Raw genomic sequence first — 17,710 nt, forward strand, 5'->3', positions numbered from 1 at the left:
CTACAAATGGAAAGATTGTTTGCTCTATCAACATATTGGCTCTCTATACGGTTAATCTCTATACGGTGATTCTTGACGAACTAACGGTAGAGCTGCTGCTCTTCTGAACCATAATTTAATACTGGAGTTCCTCTTGCTGAGACGTTAGAAACCCAGCTTACGTGCCTTTAAAATAAATAAAAAAATGAAATAAGCAAATGTTTCAAATTAAATTTATAGTTTTTCACCTTAAACTCATACACTATTACTGAAATTTAAAATGTTGCTTAAAAATGTTATACATACCTTTTTCACCAAACTTTGAACAAAGTGAAAGTAACAACCTCTCACTTCAATACTTGAAAAGACTTCCTTCAAAGCCTTGATGCATGCCAACTCAAAATCTACCATGGCAAAAGTCGGTGCTAGTAAGAAGTTGGGACTCCATGCTGCAGATTTAACGAGTTCAAACAGCCTCTTGTACAGAGCAAAAGTTTTACCTCCAAGCAGACAAAAAGCCATGTAATCCCCATGTAAGGTATATAGCTGTTTGAAAATTTTTGGTGTTGCCCTAAAGGTGCCATCTAAAAATAATTTCTAGCTGGTACAAAGGTTTCCTAAATTTTCTGCAGTGCAAAATACCAACAAATAAAAGATTAATTATATCTCTATGTAACACAAAAACATAATAGTTTAACATAGTTTTTATTTATTATTGTAATACAATTGTGCTCTACATTTTAAGATATAGTTATTAACTTCTTATAGTAGTTTTCCTACATACTATAAAGTTAATAGCGTCAACTTTCGTAGAACAAACTTTTTTATGTCGAGTGAGAACAAATATTGTGAATCACTTATCTGGGTTAGAGTACGGTACCAAAGGAGGGCTTAGCCATCTAGTATGTTATTAAATAATAAGTTTTAAGATGTTTACACTAACCACATGATATAAGACTTGTGGGCGTAAAATATTTTTTCTTTTGCAAAAAAAAAAAAATTTTTTTTTTTAAAGTAAACATCCGAGTATAGCTATATGTGTACCTGTTTATTCAAATAAGCTATAGTATTTTTATTTGCTTTTTAATATTATGCTTTTTATTATTTTGCTTTGGAATTTATTTTCTCTTACCCGAATTCTATCCGATCCAGTTCCATCATCAATGAGCAGATATGGTGTTCCATTTTTGGTATTGCAGCAGCAATAAATCATCAATAGATTTTGGCCGCAGCGTGTTTCAAGTTTTGTACAATGCTGTCTTGATCGAAGCATACGCTGGAATGTTTGCAGCAGCAGCTACTGATGTAGCTGTTTCTGATAATATACTTCTAAAAAAAAGAAGAAAAATTACTTATATTTAATTTTATGGAAGATAATTATAAACATATTTTAATATATTCTATGAAGTAGATAATAATATTTTAATAATATTTAGTATTAACAATATTATCTCTATTGATAGATTAAGTTAATAAATGATATGCTATTTGTAAATTTTTGCATTTTCAATCTTAACATTTTGTTTGAATTTCTTAAGTATCTAAGAATGAACTTTGTGTAAATGAGATCATAGGACTAATGTTGACATATAGCTGTTGTATTAATGTGGACATGTCTGTATTAAGCTTTTGTCTATATTAATCTTTTGTGTGATAACATAAATCATTTTTTTCTAAATTAAATTAATTTTGTAAACTATTTATAGTATTTAACAATTCAATTTTCAATCATAATAATTAAAAAAAGAATTACCAAATATGTCCCGAAATGATAGTGAAGTTATGTAAATTTATAAACATTGACCTCATTTTCACATAACAGTTACTATATTTTATTTATCATTTCTAAAAATTATATTAACATCTCATATACAAATATGACATATCATTTAGATATATGTACTCACTTGTACATTTTTGGAACAGGCACTTCTGGATTTTGCAATAACTTGGTTTTCAATTGCTGTACAAATTAAAAATTTGCAATCTTGTTGGATTCCCCAGAATGATTGTGAAATCCAGTTTCTTTCATCATAATGCCATTGCTTACAAAAACTCTTTTTTTTTACATGCAGTTGAAACTTTCCTCATGCACACCCAGTACTGGACATCTTTGTACAAAGAATGACAGTAAAAAAGATTATCTCTATAGTTCAGCATATCTTGCCTTTTGAAGATTTAATGAAATTAATTTGAACGGCCATTTTTCTATTTTTCTAAATTTAGATGGCAGAAAAAAGTTTAGAAAAATAGATCACAAGGATGTTGATGAAGCATTACTGAAGTGCTTCAGCATTCAAAGAAGAAGCAATTTTCCAGTATCTGGACAAATGTCTATGAATTTGCTAAGTGATTTTATGAGACTACTTTTATGTGCTCAAATGGCAGGTTAGATAGGTTCAAAAAGTGGAATAACAGAAATTCAGGAAAAATCATCTGAGAATCAGGAAGTGTTTCCATATCTGATATTGAGGACTGCTCATGAGCTAAAGATTACTAATTTTTTTTTGTACGCAGGACGAAGAGTAATGAAAAATAAAATATTTTTTGCTACTACATAATATTTTTCAGTCACATATTTAAATAATGTATAGTAAAAGGGAGAACTATTAGTAAAATTGCCTGCATAACGGATATAGTGAACCAAAATTTCGGTTCCTTGAAGGTTCACTATAGTGGGGTTTGACTGTACTTGATTATCAATTAAAAAAGGACATGAACATATTACAGCTGCACACAGCAGCGTGACCACAGAGAAAAAAGTAACCGAGCACTGTGTTGGCTGAGGTTGCCAACCAGAGAAAAACAAAAAGCTTATTAACGATTAAGATTACTCTTTTTCGTTTGATTTTATCACAATACAATTTTCCACTCATATGACATGATAATTTAAGACTAAATAAATAAAGTGTAAATAATCAATAACAGGTGGATAATAACTTCTTAAAAATTTTACAGTATAAACAAGTATATATATTTATGATCAACATTCAATTTAAGATAGAGATCATGATTTTGCCCTATTACATCAGATATCAAACCACAAAAGCAAATTTAACGAAGCAGCATAGTTATAGAATTTAAAGAAGCAGTATAGTTATAGTAAAATTAAAAGATAAATTGAGGTGATACATTCAAAATTATTGACTGTTTTTACAAAAAATTAAATTAATTGTCAAATTTAACACATTTTCCACCAATTTCTGTAGCTTTTATGGTATAAGTTATTTGGTCATTAGTTAAAAACATACAACATACATTTTTTGAAACAAGACCTATCTTTACATAAACTTTAAATAATATAATAACATCATTATTTACATTATCATGAGCAATCGCCAAGATATTACCTACTTTATCATCATTTAAATGAATTAATGACTCGGAATAGTTGACATTTTCTATTGAAAATATTTTATTACAAAAAATCATCTTTGGATATATTGTCAGATTTTCACAGTTTGAAAAAATATTTCGGATATGCTTCAATTGGTTTACCAATCAAAAGCACATGATCAACTGTACTTTGAATGGCATGTTTTTTATTTCCATGAAGTTCTGAGAAATATCATTGAACTGGCTCGCTGCAGCTTTTAAGAATGGATGGACAAGAAAACTGCTGTTGAAGCAAAAATTTTCGAATTATTTGGCTACGAATGCCAGTGGGTCCTGTTTAATATTTCCTTAATAAGGAATTTTTTCCATCATAAATGAACATAGATCTAATCCATATAGGACCCCAGTCCAACACACTCCTCGTTATATGAAGGAGAGAATGTACATTGAAAGTCATATGCACCTCACCATACAACAGTTGCATGTCAACAACGAATCGTACCAAGAATTTATGGACTATCTCCAGTTCTTCTTTAGATATAGACTTTTTCAGTAGTTTAAAAACTGCTCCAACTAAAAGACTGACATGCTCAACGTACTTCTCAGGTAATAATCCTGTAATGGATGAGAGACATACGTATAGTAAAAAATTCCGCCATTCGCTTGTCTTATAACTCTTTCTATTGGTTGAGGTGTACGCCCTACAGATTTTGGCATTATGAACGATGAAATTCACTCGTTAATTATCTTGCGTGATTTATTACCAACATAATATTCTTGCTTGCAACTCGTTGTGTCAAACCATAAATTTACCATTTTTTTTTACGACACCCAAATTCCATGCTTAGAATCAGTAGAAAAGCCTTGAATGATGTTAAATTTTGGGATGGATATCAGAGGAGGTGGTCCTTTAATACGCAATAAATGTTTGCCAGTTGAAGCAGCTACAGACATTAGTTTGGCAGTTTCAACCTCATCTCGGTCTTCATGAATGACTTTTTCTTTTATGATATACTTTACGGTACCGTTTATGGTAAAACCTGGATGTGGAAAAAGTTTTACAACACATTTTCTTGAATTTAAGAAAATATCTAGTCCCTCACAGGCAAGAGTTTGAGCCTGTTCCACGAATGGCTTCAAAGAAATATCAAACTTGGGCTCAACTTTTCGAAACCAGACACCAGCAAGAAGAATATACTTATTTCTTTCTTCAAGGGGCAATTCGTTGATGGATAAAAAAAAAATTGGCCCAACTGACCCTTTTCCGCTATTGAAAAGGGCTAAGCCATTCAAAGAAAAATTATACGTAAGGAAAGGCTGAGGAACAGATTGCATACCCTTATAAGGTCTCCCATCAGATATATCTGCAATGACAGATGAATTATTATTTGCTGGGCAAGAATTTACACTGGATACAATTTTATCTTGAAGCCCCTCACTTGATTTAATGACATTAGAAATTTTATTTTGAATATCAATGATGGTAAAAGAGTTATCTAAGTTAGGATTGGATACATTTATGTTGGAGCTGCATTTAGTGCATATAAAAGATTTGTCATCATTACATGGAGTTTCCACATAATTTAAACAATTATTACAAAAATAATGCTGCTTAGCAGATTTTAAGCAATCTGTTCCAAGAATTTTATGAATTCCATACAAAGTTTGAGGTAGCTGATCTCCGAGTATGACATTCATCATTTTTGTCAGATCAATCATAGCTACATCTGACAAGTGATGGCGTAGGGCAAAGTTGTAAACCATCAAAAGAAGTTCGCTCTTAGACATCCTGACAGTCACTTCAAATTGTTCAGTAAAAAGATAATTTAGATTTTTACTTGAATCTTTTTCCAAAACAGGGAATTCACAATCAATCTCTGAAGGGATAGTTTCCTTATCCTCGGCATACACAAGCTCATTATCAACATATGCACTTCACCATACTACTGTTGCATGCCAACAACGAATCGTACCAAGAATTTATCGACTATCTCCAGTTCTTCTTTAGATATAGACTTTTTCAGTAGTTTAAAAACTGCTCCAACTAAAAGGCTGACATGCTCAACGTACTTCTCAGGTAATAATCCTGTAATGGATGGGAGACATAAAAAGTTCCCCAATGGCGGATCGTTCATACAGTTCGACTCATAAATAATGGAGTCAGTGTCAAAATAGAGAACCCGTTCCCCAATTTATCGATCTCATTGTATAATTTTAATCTTGCATGGCAAGTTGTAAAAGCAGCAATGAAAATATTAGTGCTTTGATCACCATCTATAAATTCTGCTCTCTGTTTCCACTGCATTCCACAGATCTTATCGGTGGGGAAAAACACATCTTGAATCTAAGAAAGGGAAGAAAATGTTTAAACAAAATCGTAAAGTTCTATGTATAAGGAATATTCGTTATCTAAATGAACAATACTCACCTCTTTCGTATTGTCAGAAAGATATTTGTTAAACTCCTCTAAACTGCCTACAAAATTTAACATCATTTTAATAAGGCTCATCCCCCATCTCCCCCAAAAGCTGTTTAGAGCTAGTTTGGAGAGAGCTCTTTGGCCAGGGTTTAACTTTATGTTCTCTTTCCTCAACAGTACCCCTTCCTTTTCAAAACAAGATTGGATATACCGGTCTTTTTCCTTCTCAGTATTGCACCCTTCTGGCCATCCGCTAGCCTTTTGTTTCAACTTCAGAAACAAGTCTATATAAGATTTAAATAAATCAGAGGATGATTCCTCAAAGTGATATACTTCAAACACCTGGAAATTAAAAAAATAATGAATAAAATAAAAATGGTGAACTACTTATACATAAATATAAATAGATATCAAGTGAAAAAAACTCCTTACTTTGAATATAATATATCCTTTTTCAACCGCTTTTTTCATCTCCTCGATTACCCAAGTACCCGTCAAACTCCTTTCTTGATCACTATGCGTACAGGGTTCTTGTTGATTTGTCATACAAGAAACGCGACATAAGGGGAACAATAGCTTGCCTTGACTACGGTAGGGCAAAACAGGGTGAAACAATTTCCTAGGTGGCAGAACCTTACATTTGATGAGGCCGAAATATTTATCCAAATCATCAAAATTATTTGTAATGATGGAGGGGTGGCCAATAGGATACCTGTAAAAAAAAACATAAATAATTAAAAATATTGAAATACGAAATCAAGATTCTGTTAATACAAAAAGAAGACAAGGAGAAAGATCCTTACCTACAGTATTTATTACACCAGGGATAAAGACTTGTGAAATCAATATACTTAGCCTTCCCTTCATGAATGAGTTTCACAGCCTTCGTTCTGCTACCAAAAAAAGCATCTCGGGGGTTCAGCCTATCTACGACTTCATGGTTCTCTAGAAAAGATTTCATATCCAGATCGTTGCTCATCATTTCCTTGAAATCATGTTCCCACATCTCAACCAACTGATAGCCTTTATCTCTCAATCTCTCAGACACTGCAGATGTTTGTCTCCTCAACTTGTCCATTGTTTCTCCTGATAATGGGTTCACTGCATCAGGATCAAAACATTTATCACATCCGTGATAAAAACAACCCTATTTACGTAAGAAAATAAAATCATTTTGGTGTTCACATGGTTATGTTTAGTTTTTGTTTCATGACAAAAACCATCCACTACAGTCTCACCACGTCCATTCAATGCATGGGAAATATGAATACCCTCAGAAAACGCAACAAAATCTAACCACCTAATGCCGTCCATGCTATAGTTCCCGTTGGCGTAACCATGAACTGTAACCATCCCTATAGTTTCAGGAGATAGATGTGCACTCCTGTAGCACGCCATGCATGATGCTGCTATAGTTACGTAACTAAAAGAAAAAACAAACAAAATTAAGCAAAAGATTTAACAATAGTTAGCTATAATGTGCACAGAATTATCAAAATACTTAAGAAAATAATTGCAATTACCAAAAAGGATCAACACCCGCTAATTCAATGAACTGATGACGAAACTCTAGACAACACTTACTTAATATGTCGACATCTGAACTGAAAATTAAAAAAAGAAAAATATAAGACATCAATCCGAAAAAACATAAATTTTATAGAATATCATTCATTAGTTTACCCCTTACCGACAATATCTCTCCATTTCTTTTTTGAAATCGAAAACATCATCTTTATGTTCCTCATACCATTTCAAAAAACTTTTTCGATTTTCAGTTGACATTGTGTCTGGAGAATAAAAGGATTTCTCAGGCATAGGACCGACATAGTCCTGGTTTCCAGGGGTATTGAAAAAAATGGGGGAAAAAGCCTTTCGCCAATTCTTCAATTCCAAAAGTCTTCGGTAGCTTGGATAAGGCCATCGGTAAAAAGCTGAACGAATCAATAAATCTAATGCCCTGAGCAGCAACCTTAATTTGTATCAGCTTGGACCCTTGAGGGATAACCTGAGGTTGATAGCCTTTCTCTAATAGGCATCTTAACACAAACTGGCCATCAAACCCTTTTAAGTTATGAGCTATTAATGTATAGCCCTTATGATTGTTTGTAAAAACAAAGTAGCAAAATTTAGTGATAGTATCCTCACCACTAAAAATATGCTCATCTCCATTTCCATACTGAAGAACAGCAAAATTTACCATGTGTTCTCCAGTTGATTGTGTGGTCTCAAAATCAAAAAAAATTAATTTGTCATTCGGTGTCTTAGGGTCAATTTTTTTCAGAAAACACAGATGCCCAGGTGGATTATACTGTTTCTCCGCATTTGTGTCTGTCCATCGGACATTTCTTCCTCTCTAAAACTTTGGAACATTGTCTGCATTGGTATATCTAAGAAAAAATAAATCATATCTCATTTAAAACAACAGAAACAAAACATGTATATTCCAATAATAGAACAACAAAAAAAACAGGTAATTTAATGAATTAATCGTTTAGGTAATTTAATCGTTTTTTACCAATGCACATATTCCTTTTTCTATATGGGTGGAATAGCTAGAAGCAGATCTACAAAGTCTGTTACATTCTGTGCATCTTATATTTCCCCCCACTACTGTGAGACATTCCGCTCCACGACATATATGGCATAATAGGTCACATCTATGTTGGGCGATATGTTGGTATGGTTTGAAGCAGGATTCACAAAAATGGTTCATCCCATAAAACCCCTTCGGAGACTTAATCAGGTCAAAATGACCATTATGTAGCCATAAATAAACTTTATTTGGTCTATTGCAACCCTTGTAAGAAATCTAAGAAAGGAAAAAAATTGTAAAATTAATATTTTTTTTTTTAAAGTGGAAAAATATATCATAAGTGATTAAAACGTACCTTGTTCATTTTATCAGTGCTGATTTCGAGTTCCTTTTCAAAAATTGAAATTTGATCGTACCCGCAAGGACCCAACGGTATGCGAGTTGCATCATGCAGCGCCATGCATGCATGCAATTCTTCCTTTTCAGCGTTGGAAGATTAGCTCCAACAGATTTAATGTTATGCAATTTATTTAAAACTTTGAGGTCCCATTGTTGTTGCCATACTGATGTTACAAATTTTCGGATGTGTATCTTCACATCGGCGAAAGGTATGGACAATGATAAGGCAGATGTGGCAGATCGTGCAGCTGAGTCAGCTCGTTCATTCCCTGGAATACCAACATGACTTGGTACCCAGCAAAATATTATCTCGAAGCCATTCTTCTGAAGAGTGATTAACAAATGAATGATGATACATAAAATTGGATGACTATCATAGTGAAACTTCTCTGGTTGGCTTAAAACGCTCATACTATCAGAGTATAGGCAATACTTTCGAGTAGAGTTTGAGGAAATTAGTCGTAGTGCCATAAGGATAGCAACAGCTTCAGCAGTGAAGACGGAGCAAATATGTGGGATTTTATAACTAAATGTATCATCAGCGATGATTACACCGCAGCCTACATATCCAACAGATTTTGAACCGTCTGTAAAAATCGGTATATATTGAGAATATTGGTGACGATGTGCAGTGAAGATTTTATGAAAAACGCCGGGTGTGACGTTGGCTTTATTGTAGAACTTGAAAAGGGAAATACATTGATATGGTGAAATGGTCCATGGAGGTATGAGAAAGTGATCCACTGATTGTGATGGCAATTCACAAATATCGAATGTTTGGATAAGTGAACGTGTGCGAGCATGAAATGGGCGAATGTGTGATGGTCTAGCCAAATACAGTCGCTCCAAGCTTGATGAAATAGCATCATGCTTTAAGGGATGCGATTTAGAGGACATGACACTGAAGTAATAAGTAAGAGACAGCTGCATGCGACGTAGATGTAATGGTATTTGTTGGCAAACTACATATAAACTTTCCACTGGAGAAGTACGAAATGCTCCAGAAGATATGCGTAAAGCAGCATGATGTACTGTGTCTAGGGCTCGTAGGTTAGAAGTGGTTGCCGTACCATAGACTGCGCATGCATAGTCCAGCCTCGATAGTTTCAGGGCTTGATAGATACGTAAAAGTGCTAGACGATCCGCTCCCCAGAACGTATTCGACAGAACACGCAACATATTCAGTATCTGTTCACATCTTTTGCGCAAGTACACAATATGAGGACGAAAGGTTAACTTAGAATCGAAAATGACGCCTAAAAATTTTGTATAAGGTACAACAGGGATAGTAATGTTATGAATGGAGATGACGGGATCGTTATGAAGGGTGCGTTTCCGGCAGAAATGAATGCATGAACTTTTCGAAGGTGAAAGGGTATGGCCATTGTGATCACACCAGTCTAAAATCTTGTTCACGGCTAATTGCAGTTGCCGCTCGATGACTCTCATGTCGGATCCAGAGCAAGAAATGTGTATATCATCAACTTAAAGAGAGCCATAGACAGCAGGTTGCAATATGTTTAAAAGTAGTGAAATATGAGTGCTGAATAATGTGACGCTTAAGACGCTGCCTTGTGGGACGTCTTCTGTCTGGATGTAAAGGTCAGAAAAGGTAGATCCAAGTTTAACACGAAAATATCGTCTAAATAGAATTTTTTTTATAAAAATCGGCAAATGACCACGGAGACCCAAATCAAACAGTGCCTTCAGAATTCCATATCGCCAGGTTCTATCATATGCTTTCTCGATATCAAAGAAGATAGAGATTTGATGATTCCGCCGGACAAAAGCATTTCGAATTCGAGACTCTAGTTCGATAATATTATCTATTGTTGATCTTCCTCTACGAAAGCCACTTTGAAAGTTAGGTATTAGACGCTTTTTTCTAGGTAATATACAAGGCGTGCGTTAATCATGCGCTCAAATGTTTTCCCTAAACAGCTGGTTAAGGCTATGGGACGATAGTTTACTGGATCTTTGGGATCCTTGCCTGGTTTCAAAATGGGTATCACAATAGCCTCACGCCATTTAGTAGGGTACGTCTGTTCCGTCCACATTCTATTAAAGAGAACAAGGACGCAGTATCTAAATGACGGAGCATGCGATATGTAATACCATCAATACCAGGACTTGTATTTGAAGCTGATGATAGTGCGTGTTGTAACTCTAGAAAAGTAAAATCAACATTATATGAAGATGATCTGCGAGTGTTAAAATTAATGATTTGGCGTTCGGCATTGCGCTTGTGGTTTCGAAAAACTGAACTGTAGTTATCCGGACTGGAGATAGAAGCAAATGTCTCACCAAGCATATTGCATACATCGAGAGGAGAAGAATATGTATTACCGTTGTTTTCAAATATCGGGATATGAAATTCACGGTATATGCCATTTGCTTTTTTGACTCTCGACCAGACTTGTCTGGGAGATGTCTTAGATGATATAGATGTGACATACCGCTTCCAGGACTCTTTTTGACTTATGCGTCGAACCTTGGGAGCAAACGCCTTGGCCCGTTTAAAAGCCAAAAGGTTTGTCGTAGAAGGGGTTCGACGGAAGGTGTTCCACAGTCGTTTTTGCTCCTTGTAAGCCGAGGAACATTCAGAATTCCACCAAGGCTTTCGTAAACGGGAAACATAGGTCGACGTCTTTGGGATACTATCTTCTGCAGCACGGATAATCACAGAGGTTACAGTATTAACAGCAGTATTTATGCTAGCATGAGTAACCATTGTATCGTCTATCTGAGCAAGTTGAGTGAATAAGGGCCAGTCAGCGCGATGATATATAAATACTGAGGGTCTTGGACTCATGGGAACTGTAGCAGAATATGATAAAATGAGAGGAAAATGATCACTGTTGTGAAGACTATTGCTAACAGAAAAGTTTATGAACGGCATGAGAACTGGTGAACATAAAGCTAAATCAATAGAATGAAAAGTTCGAGTTGGAGTATGAAAATAAGTTTCTTCGCCTTGATTTAGCAAACAGAGATTATGGTCCAGGAGGAGTTGTTCGATTTTACGCCCCCGATCATTGGAAACGGAACTACCCCATAGTTCACTGTGACCATTAAAATCCCCGACCAAAATAAACGGTGAAGGTAACTTGGAAATCAATGAATTTAAATCTGCTTGAGAAACAGATGCATGAGGGGGTAAATAAATAGAACAGACAGTGAGAAGAACATTTAGTAGGTGAATTTGAACAGCACATGCCTGTAATGAGGATGACAATGGGAGTTGTATAGATGGTAATGCATTTGAAGATAAAATAGCAACTCCACCATGAGGTCGACTTCCATCGTCGACATCATGCCGTGTGCAAGAATAGCTACGCAATTTAAAATCATTGGATGACGTTAAATGTGTTTCCTGTATTGCTAGGCATACAGGTTGAAATTTTGAAATAATGTCCTTGACATCAGAAAGTTTGTTCCGAACACCACGACAGTTCCATGATATGAAACAAATGGACATAATAAAATGAATGGAGATGATTGAATGTTAACGTCAGGATGTCAGTCTAAAAGACTTTCATCCTCAGAAGGATATAAAGATAACTCAACATCCATATTCTGAGGAGTCTCAGAAGTGGATTGTTTGACTTATTGGACATACTTTGGATCCTTTTTCTTTCGGGAAAGACCAGGTTTTTCAATTGGAAATAGTTTTTTCGTAGGGGGTTGTTTAGGAAAAGGTCGAGCCTTTTCAGAACCATCAATTTTAGATGTTTTGGTAGGAGGAGGTGATGTGGTTCTAAGAGTTTTTGTCGATGGATTCGTAAAATTAAATTTGGGCTTTTGAATAGATGACTGAAGCTTCTGTGAAGATACAGGTATGTCAGTTTGTGTACTGACTGAACAAAATGAAACTTTAGCAGCCGCAGAGTAGGATACGCCCGGACGGGGAGTACGGGCGGTGACTATTCTACGGGCTTCTATAAAGGTCAGATTTTGTAACACTTTCACGCTTTGAATCTCCTTCTCTTGTGACCATTTAGGACAGTTCCTGGAGAATGCAGCATGGTTGCCCTTGCAATTAATGCAGAAGGGCTGCACCTTACAGGATGCCTCCATATGGCCAGCAACAGAACATCGAGCACATGTAAGTTGTCCTCGACAAGATGCTCTCGAGTGGCCAAATTTTTGGCACTGAAAGCACCTTAAAGGGTTTGGTATATAGTGTCTTACTGGGTAATTGTACCAAGCAAGCTTAATAGATGGCGGTATCTTTGGTTGGTTGAAAGTCAGTATGAGGTGTTTAGTCGGAATAAGTTTGTCATCTCGGCGAATTCGAATGCGACGAACAGAAATGACTTTTTGATCTTTTAAATTTTCAATTAGTGTTTCCTCAGTGTCGTCGATGAATTCTGACGCTGAAATAACACCCTTAGAAGTATTTAAGGATGTATGCGGGGAAACTTTTACTTCAAATGAGCACATGGTAGTACAAGACGATAACATTTCTGCTTGTTTTTCACAAGAGACCTGAACTAGAAGGTCACCAGAACGCTGTTTTGTAACAGATTCTACTTCCCCCAGTACAGATAACAGTGCTTTGTGGATTAGAAAAGGCGAAACTTTACTAAATGATGTGTTAGGAACTGTCGGGTTTGTGAGTGATATCACAAAATATCGAGCATAATCATACGGTATTGTAGGTGTTCCTCTGTTTTTTTATTGGTGTGAGGAACAGAGCACCTTCCCATTTTCAGACATAGAAAATTTCATTTGTTTCTACTATCAGCGGCACCACCCACCACGGAGTCCTACATAGGAGATGTAAATAACGATGCTGCCACCAATCCGTTACTTAACATCGATGCTAACTGATAGCAATAAGCCCAAGAGTCACCCCTGAAGCAGCCTCCACCCTTAACGAGGTGCCCAGTAAGTGACCTTGGACTTGACCCTAGCCAACAGATGACGTTTGTGACTAGCCGATTGGTGCACACAGGCCAATGAGCACCTCCCGTTTACCTGAAGAACGGGCCAAAGCAGTGTATTGGGGTACCAAGATGCCCCTCAACTGCCAGAATCCCCTTTTCCAGGGACACGGGCAAACACGCGGGTGGTCTCTTCCCACCTGGGTCCGATACTACAGGGTGGTAATCGAACACAGACAAAAAGCCCTAACCAGTTAATGTGGCAACCACGACTAGGGGGAAGAGAAAGAAGAAAGTTGGAGAAAAGGGAGAGGAAAACGAAGGGAGGACAGATCACTAGGGTACCCCGGGGCGTGACTCCCTGTGTTTACCTAAAGAAGGTAAACCCCCTCAGAGGTAGTTTGGTGGAAGTGGCACCCCAGACTAAAAAAAAAAAAGAATTACCGTAGATCGTAAGTACAATAGGAGCCAAAATCATGCTTACTACTTAACAATTGCTGGAAACAAATGTAGAGTTTGCAAGATTTTTGTTCAAAGGAACTTAACGATATAACAGACCGATTTATAAGGACAGTGTTAGAAAAAACGCACAGTGAAACAGGTATTTTGGATGTCGACCGTATGGGAAGACATGATAATCATAAAAAACTTGATCAAAGTATAGAAGAAAAATTAGTAAAAAATTGGAAAAAACATTCTATTCGATTTTTTTTCATTAGCGTTTTTCCTTCGTTTTATGACGTCACTACCTTCTTAACTGCTGTCCTTTCTTTAAACCGCGCAGTTTTGGGGGGAGTTGTTTTGATGGTTTAGTCTTTCTCATTTGTATCTTGCAGTCATACGTGAATTTTTCAGTTAATAGGATTCTTGTTATTCCAAGTAAGTTTCTTTCTGTATTCGTCTTGTTTTATTCTAATGATTGTATATGCTTCTGTATTTTAAACGTATTTTAATTTGTATAATACTAGTAAGTTTTCTTTCTTACTTTCCTTCTGTATTTGTCTTGTCGTTTATTCTACTGTGTTATGCTTCTGTAATTTACTGCATTGTATAACATATTTTCCATTTATTCTTGTTTTTTTCTGAACCTGGGCAAAACCTTTGGGCTACAGAGAAAGCGAATTTTTTGACTTTTGTCTTAGCTTTTCTCGATAGAAAAAGTTTTGCATTTTATGACAATTCAAGGATGACGTCAGTTTTGATTGTCATGTTTTTTCCAATTTTTTACTAATTTTCCTTCAATGTCTCCTTTGTTTAATTCTTCTTGGTTTCTCTGCTGCTAAGCGCATTTTTCCATTTGGATGTTTTATCCTTTTTTAATCTTATTTAATTTTATTTTTACATTAATATTTTGATTTCTTTTCATAATTGATCAAAGTATCTCACAAAGTGTTCACAAGCACATTAAACGAATACCGAAAATTCCCAGAAACTACTGTCGTCGAGACACGACTCGTGTTTACATTGAAGTTGGGAAAACCGTTGCAGAAATACACCGAGATTATACTAATGAAATGAAAGAGAAAAACAGAAGGCTACTTCTTACAAACAATATCACAAGATTTTTCAGAGTTACAATATCATTTTCTTTACTTCTCCTAAAAAAGATTAACGTGATAAATGTGTGGGATTCGAGAACTCCTCGCCTGAGGAAAAGACTAAAAACAGATTAGACTATGAGGAGCACATAAAAAACAAAGACCTAGCTCGAATGGAAAAAGAAAATGACAAGACAAAAACACCTTCCTCAACTCATGTCGCAGTATACGATTTTCAGGCGGTTTTGCCATGACCAATGGGTACGTCGTCTTTCTACTACGTCTCCAAAGTTTCTGTGTTCAACTAAACAGTAACTGATATAAAAAGCATGAAAACGATTTGCTACACATGGGATGAGGTGAATGGCAAAAGGGGTTGCAATGAAATTTCCACCTGTGTGTATCGGTATTTGCAAAACTTAAACGCCGAGGCTGAAAAACGTAATGAAAATATAAATGTAATATTTTATACTGACAATTGTGCCGGGCGAAACAAAAATCAGTATATTAAAACAATGTATACCCATGCGATAAAAAATCTAAAGCATATCAGTAGTATCTGTCATAAATATTTAGTAGTTGGCCATACACATAAGTCAAGATCTCCCAATTTTGGTGGCCTTTGGGAGGCAGCCATAAAATCGTGTAAATATCACCTAAAAAGGGACAAACTTAACTTACGAAGAACTTCAGACGGTTACTGTACAAATCGAGGGAATTATGAATTCCCTTCCGCTTTGTCCCCTATCAGCCAATGATAAGGATTTTGAAGTTCTTACCCCAGCACACTTTTTATTAAACAGTACTTTAAATTCTATTGAAGAGCCAGATTTAACAAAATAATCTCAAGAAATGGAAAAAAATAACACGAGTAGTTCAATTAATGTGGAAATTTTGGAGTCGTAACTATTTGAACCAATTGCAACAACGATGCAAATGGATGTTCCAAGAAAATAATATTAAAATAGGAGATTTGGTAGTGATAATTGAAAAAAATTTACCAACCTATAAATGGACATTGGGCAGGATTGTTGAACTGTACTATGGTGAAAACAAAAAAATTCGTGTTGTTAAAGTTATAACTCAACATAATACTATTAAAAGAACCATCTCTAAAATATGTGTTTTATATTTAGCGTTTTCATTGATACAAAATTGGTTAATTAATTATGTGTGTATAAAATTAATAATAATAGCACTCAAATCTATTTGTTTATGTTTATTGCATTATAAACTGTGGTGTTAATTGCATTTAGTGATTTATGTTATTGAGAGTAGCAATGGTTAATTCTGTGAAATGTTAAAAGGGTAAAAGTGTTAATGAAGTCACTTATGTGTGAATTGAGTATAACAATGATTGCCTGGTTGAACCAGTGCAATGTGGCACGTGTTGTCAATATAGTATATTTACTAATCAACATTAAGATATTTTTTCACAATTCCAAGTTTGGAAAAAAAACCTGGAACACGATAAGTACTTGTATTATTTTCATGGAGATGTAAAGAATAAGACAGCTTGGTTTTGCATCTGGAAAGTAAGCGGGTGTAGAGCGAGACTTTATACCAGAAATGTACAATATGATGGCGTTCTTAATTTCCACATGAACCCACCGCACACATCAAAGATAAAAGAAAAAAATTATCTTTTGTAAACGATTTAAAAAAGAACGGAAAAAACGAACGTTCGTCTTTCCGATGTAAAAAAGAACGTAAAAGACGAACGTTCAGATGACCACTTTATTCTACCAAAGTAAACAAGGATTTTAAAATAATCGATATGGAATCGAAGAGCAGAAAAATAAAGATTTTCAATTCACCATCTTTTTATTTCAATTAATAATGAAAGTTTCATAGTTTAATTAAAAATTTAACACACTCGAATTTTTCACATGGTGCAATCAAATTCATGCACTTATTCATTATTTTCAACCAATCCAGCAATAAACCCACCACAGTAATTTTATCAAGGAATTTTTAAATGGCGAATTAGGAAATCATTTTGCAAATTACTATGTGTTTTCTTTTTCTCTATTTTTTCATTTAACCCTTTATGTCTCGACGGGACTTGTAAGTCCCACTTAATATAAAGTCAAATGAAATTAAAAGTCTTTCATGAATTCCAACGGGACTTTTAAGTTCTTTCATTTAAACCTTTTTCTAATGATCAGTAGATGGCAGCACTATATAAAACGGTTCGTTCCGCGTGGATATGAGTGAACACTTTCGTCATGCGCTCAGTTTGAACGGCCATATTGCTGGAAAATTACTGACGTACTTCCAAGCTTCGTAACAACAGAATCCACATATGGTAAGTACTTTATATTTTTTTACCTATTCTTTATGAACTTCATTGTAATTTTAATTCAAAACATAACCAATTAAGTGAAAATTTTCTAACATGACGTATTATTGTTCTTTTGGGACATTGAAGTCTCGTTGGGTCATAAAAGTCCTGGTAAAAATTGAATAATTTCTTTTTTGAAATGGAATTTTGTTATTGCATGTTATTATAATTTGTTTTTAAACACTTGAATATATTCAATTATCCTGAAGTATTGCATTTCTTAATGGTTTTTTGTTTTGTCATTGAGTATTTACAAATTTTTAGAGTTTCCCT

At 35.0% G+C, this 17,710-nt stretch overlaps 3 protein-coding genes across 3 annotated transcripts; all 3 read right to left on the reverse strand.

Annotated features, from left to right (window-relative positions):
* Nucleotides 1-5,446: 5,446 nt before the first annotated feature.
* LOC107451653 (uncharacterized) lies at nt 5,447-7,552 on the reverse strand. The gene is made up of 7 exons (XM_043055454.2): nt 7,425-7,552; nt 7,258-7,338; nt 6,965-7,157; nt 6,538-6,881; nt 6,167-6,446; nt 5,744-6,076; nt 5,447-5,659 (listed from the first exon to the last, which is right to left on the reverse strand). Exons 1-7 carry the CDS (start codon nt 7,550-7,552, stop codon nt 5,447-5,449), a joined length of 1,572 nt encoding a protein of 523 aa, XP_042911388.2.
* Nucleotides 7,553-8,014: 462 nt separating this feature from the next.
* LOC122272162 (uncharacterized) lies at nt 8,015-10,118 on the reverse strand. The gene is made up of 2 exons (XM_043055455.1): nt 8,687-10,118; nt 8,015-8,124 (listed from the first exon to the last, which is right to left on the reverse strand). Exons 1-2 carry the CDS (start codon nt 10,116-10,118, stop codon nt 8,015-8,017), a joined length of 1,542 nt encoding a protein of 513 aa, XP_042911389.1.
* Nucleotides 10,119-12,275: 2,157 nt separating this feature from the next.
* LOC107451652 (uncharacterized) lies at nt 12,276-13,133 on the reverse strand. Its single transcript, XM_016067816.3, has one exon. The coding sequence runs from the start codon at nt 13,131-13,133 to the stop codon at nt 12,276-12,278; it is 858 nt and encodes a 285-aa protein (XP_015923302.2).
* Between the last annotated feature and the right edge of the window lie 4,577 nt (nt 13,134-17,710).

Source organism: Parasteatoda tepidariorum, chromosome 8 (assembly GCF_043381705.1).
Source record: "Parasteatoda tepidariorum isolate YZ-2023 chromosome 8, CAS_Ptep_4.0, whole genome shotgun sequence".
Taxonomy (NCBI): domain Eukaryota; kingdom Metazoa; phylum Arthropoda; class Arachnida; order Araneae; family Theridiidae; genus Parasteatoda; species Parasteatoda tepidariorum.

What these genes read in the sequence shown, in the direction of transcription:
- LOC107451653 (XM_043055454.2), bottom strand. Translation starts at nt 7,552, where the DNA reads ATGCCTGAGAAATCCTTTTATTCTCCAGACACAATGTCAACTGAAAAT. An exon ending in TGAATGGACGTGGTGAGACT is followed by an intron (nt 6,882 to 6,964) that starts GTAGTGGATGGT and finishes TTACGTAAATAG; the next exon opens with GGTTGTTTTTATCACGGATG. An exon ending in TTTCTGACAATACGAAAGAG is followed by an intron (nt 5,660 to 5,743) that starts GTGAGTATTGTT and finishes TCCCTTTCTTAG; the next exon opens with ATTCAAGATGTGTTTTTCCC.
- LOC122272162 (XM_043055455.1), bottom strand. Translation starts at nt 10,118, where the DNA reads ATGAGAGTCATCGAGCGGCAACTGCAATTAGCCGTGAACAAGATTTTA. An exon ending in ATACCGTTGGGTCCTTGCGG is followed by an intron (nt 8,125 to 8,686) that starts GTACGATCAAAT and finishes ATTTTTTCTTAG; the next exon opens with ATATACCAATGCAGACAATG.
- LOC107451652 (XM_016067816.3), bottom strand. Translation starts at nt 13,133, where the DNA reads ATGTTATCGTCTTGTACTACCATGTGCTCATTTGAAGTAAAAGTTTCC.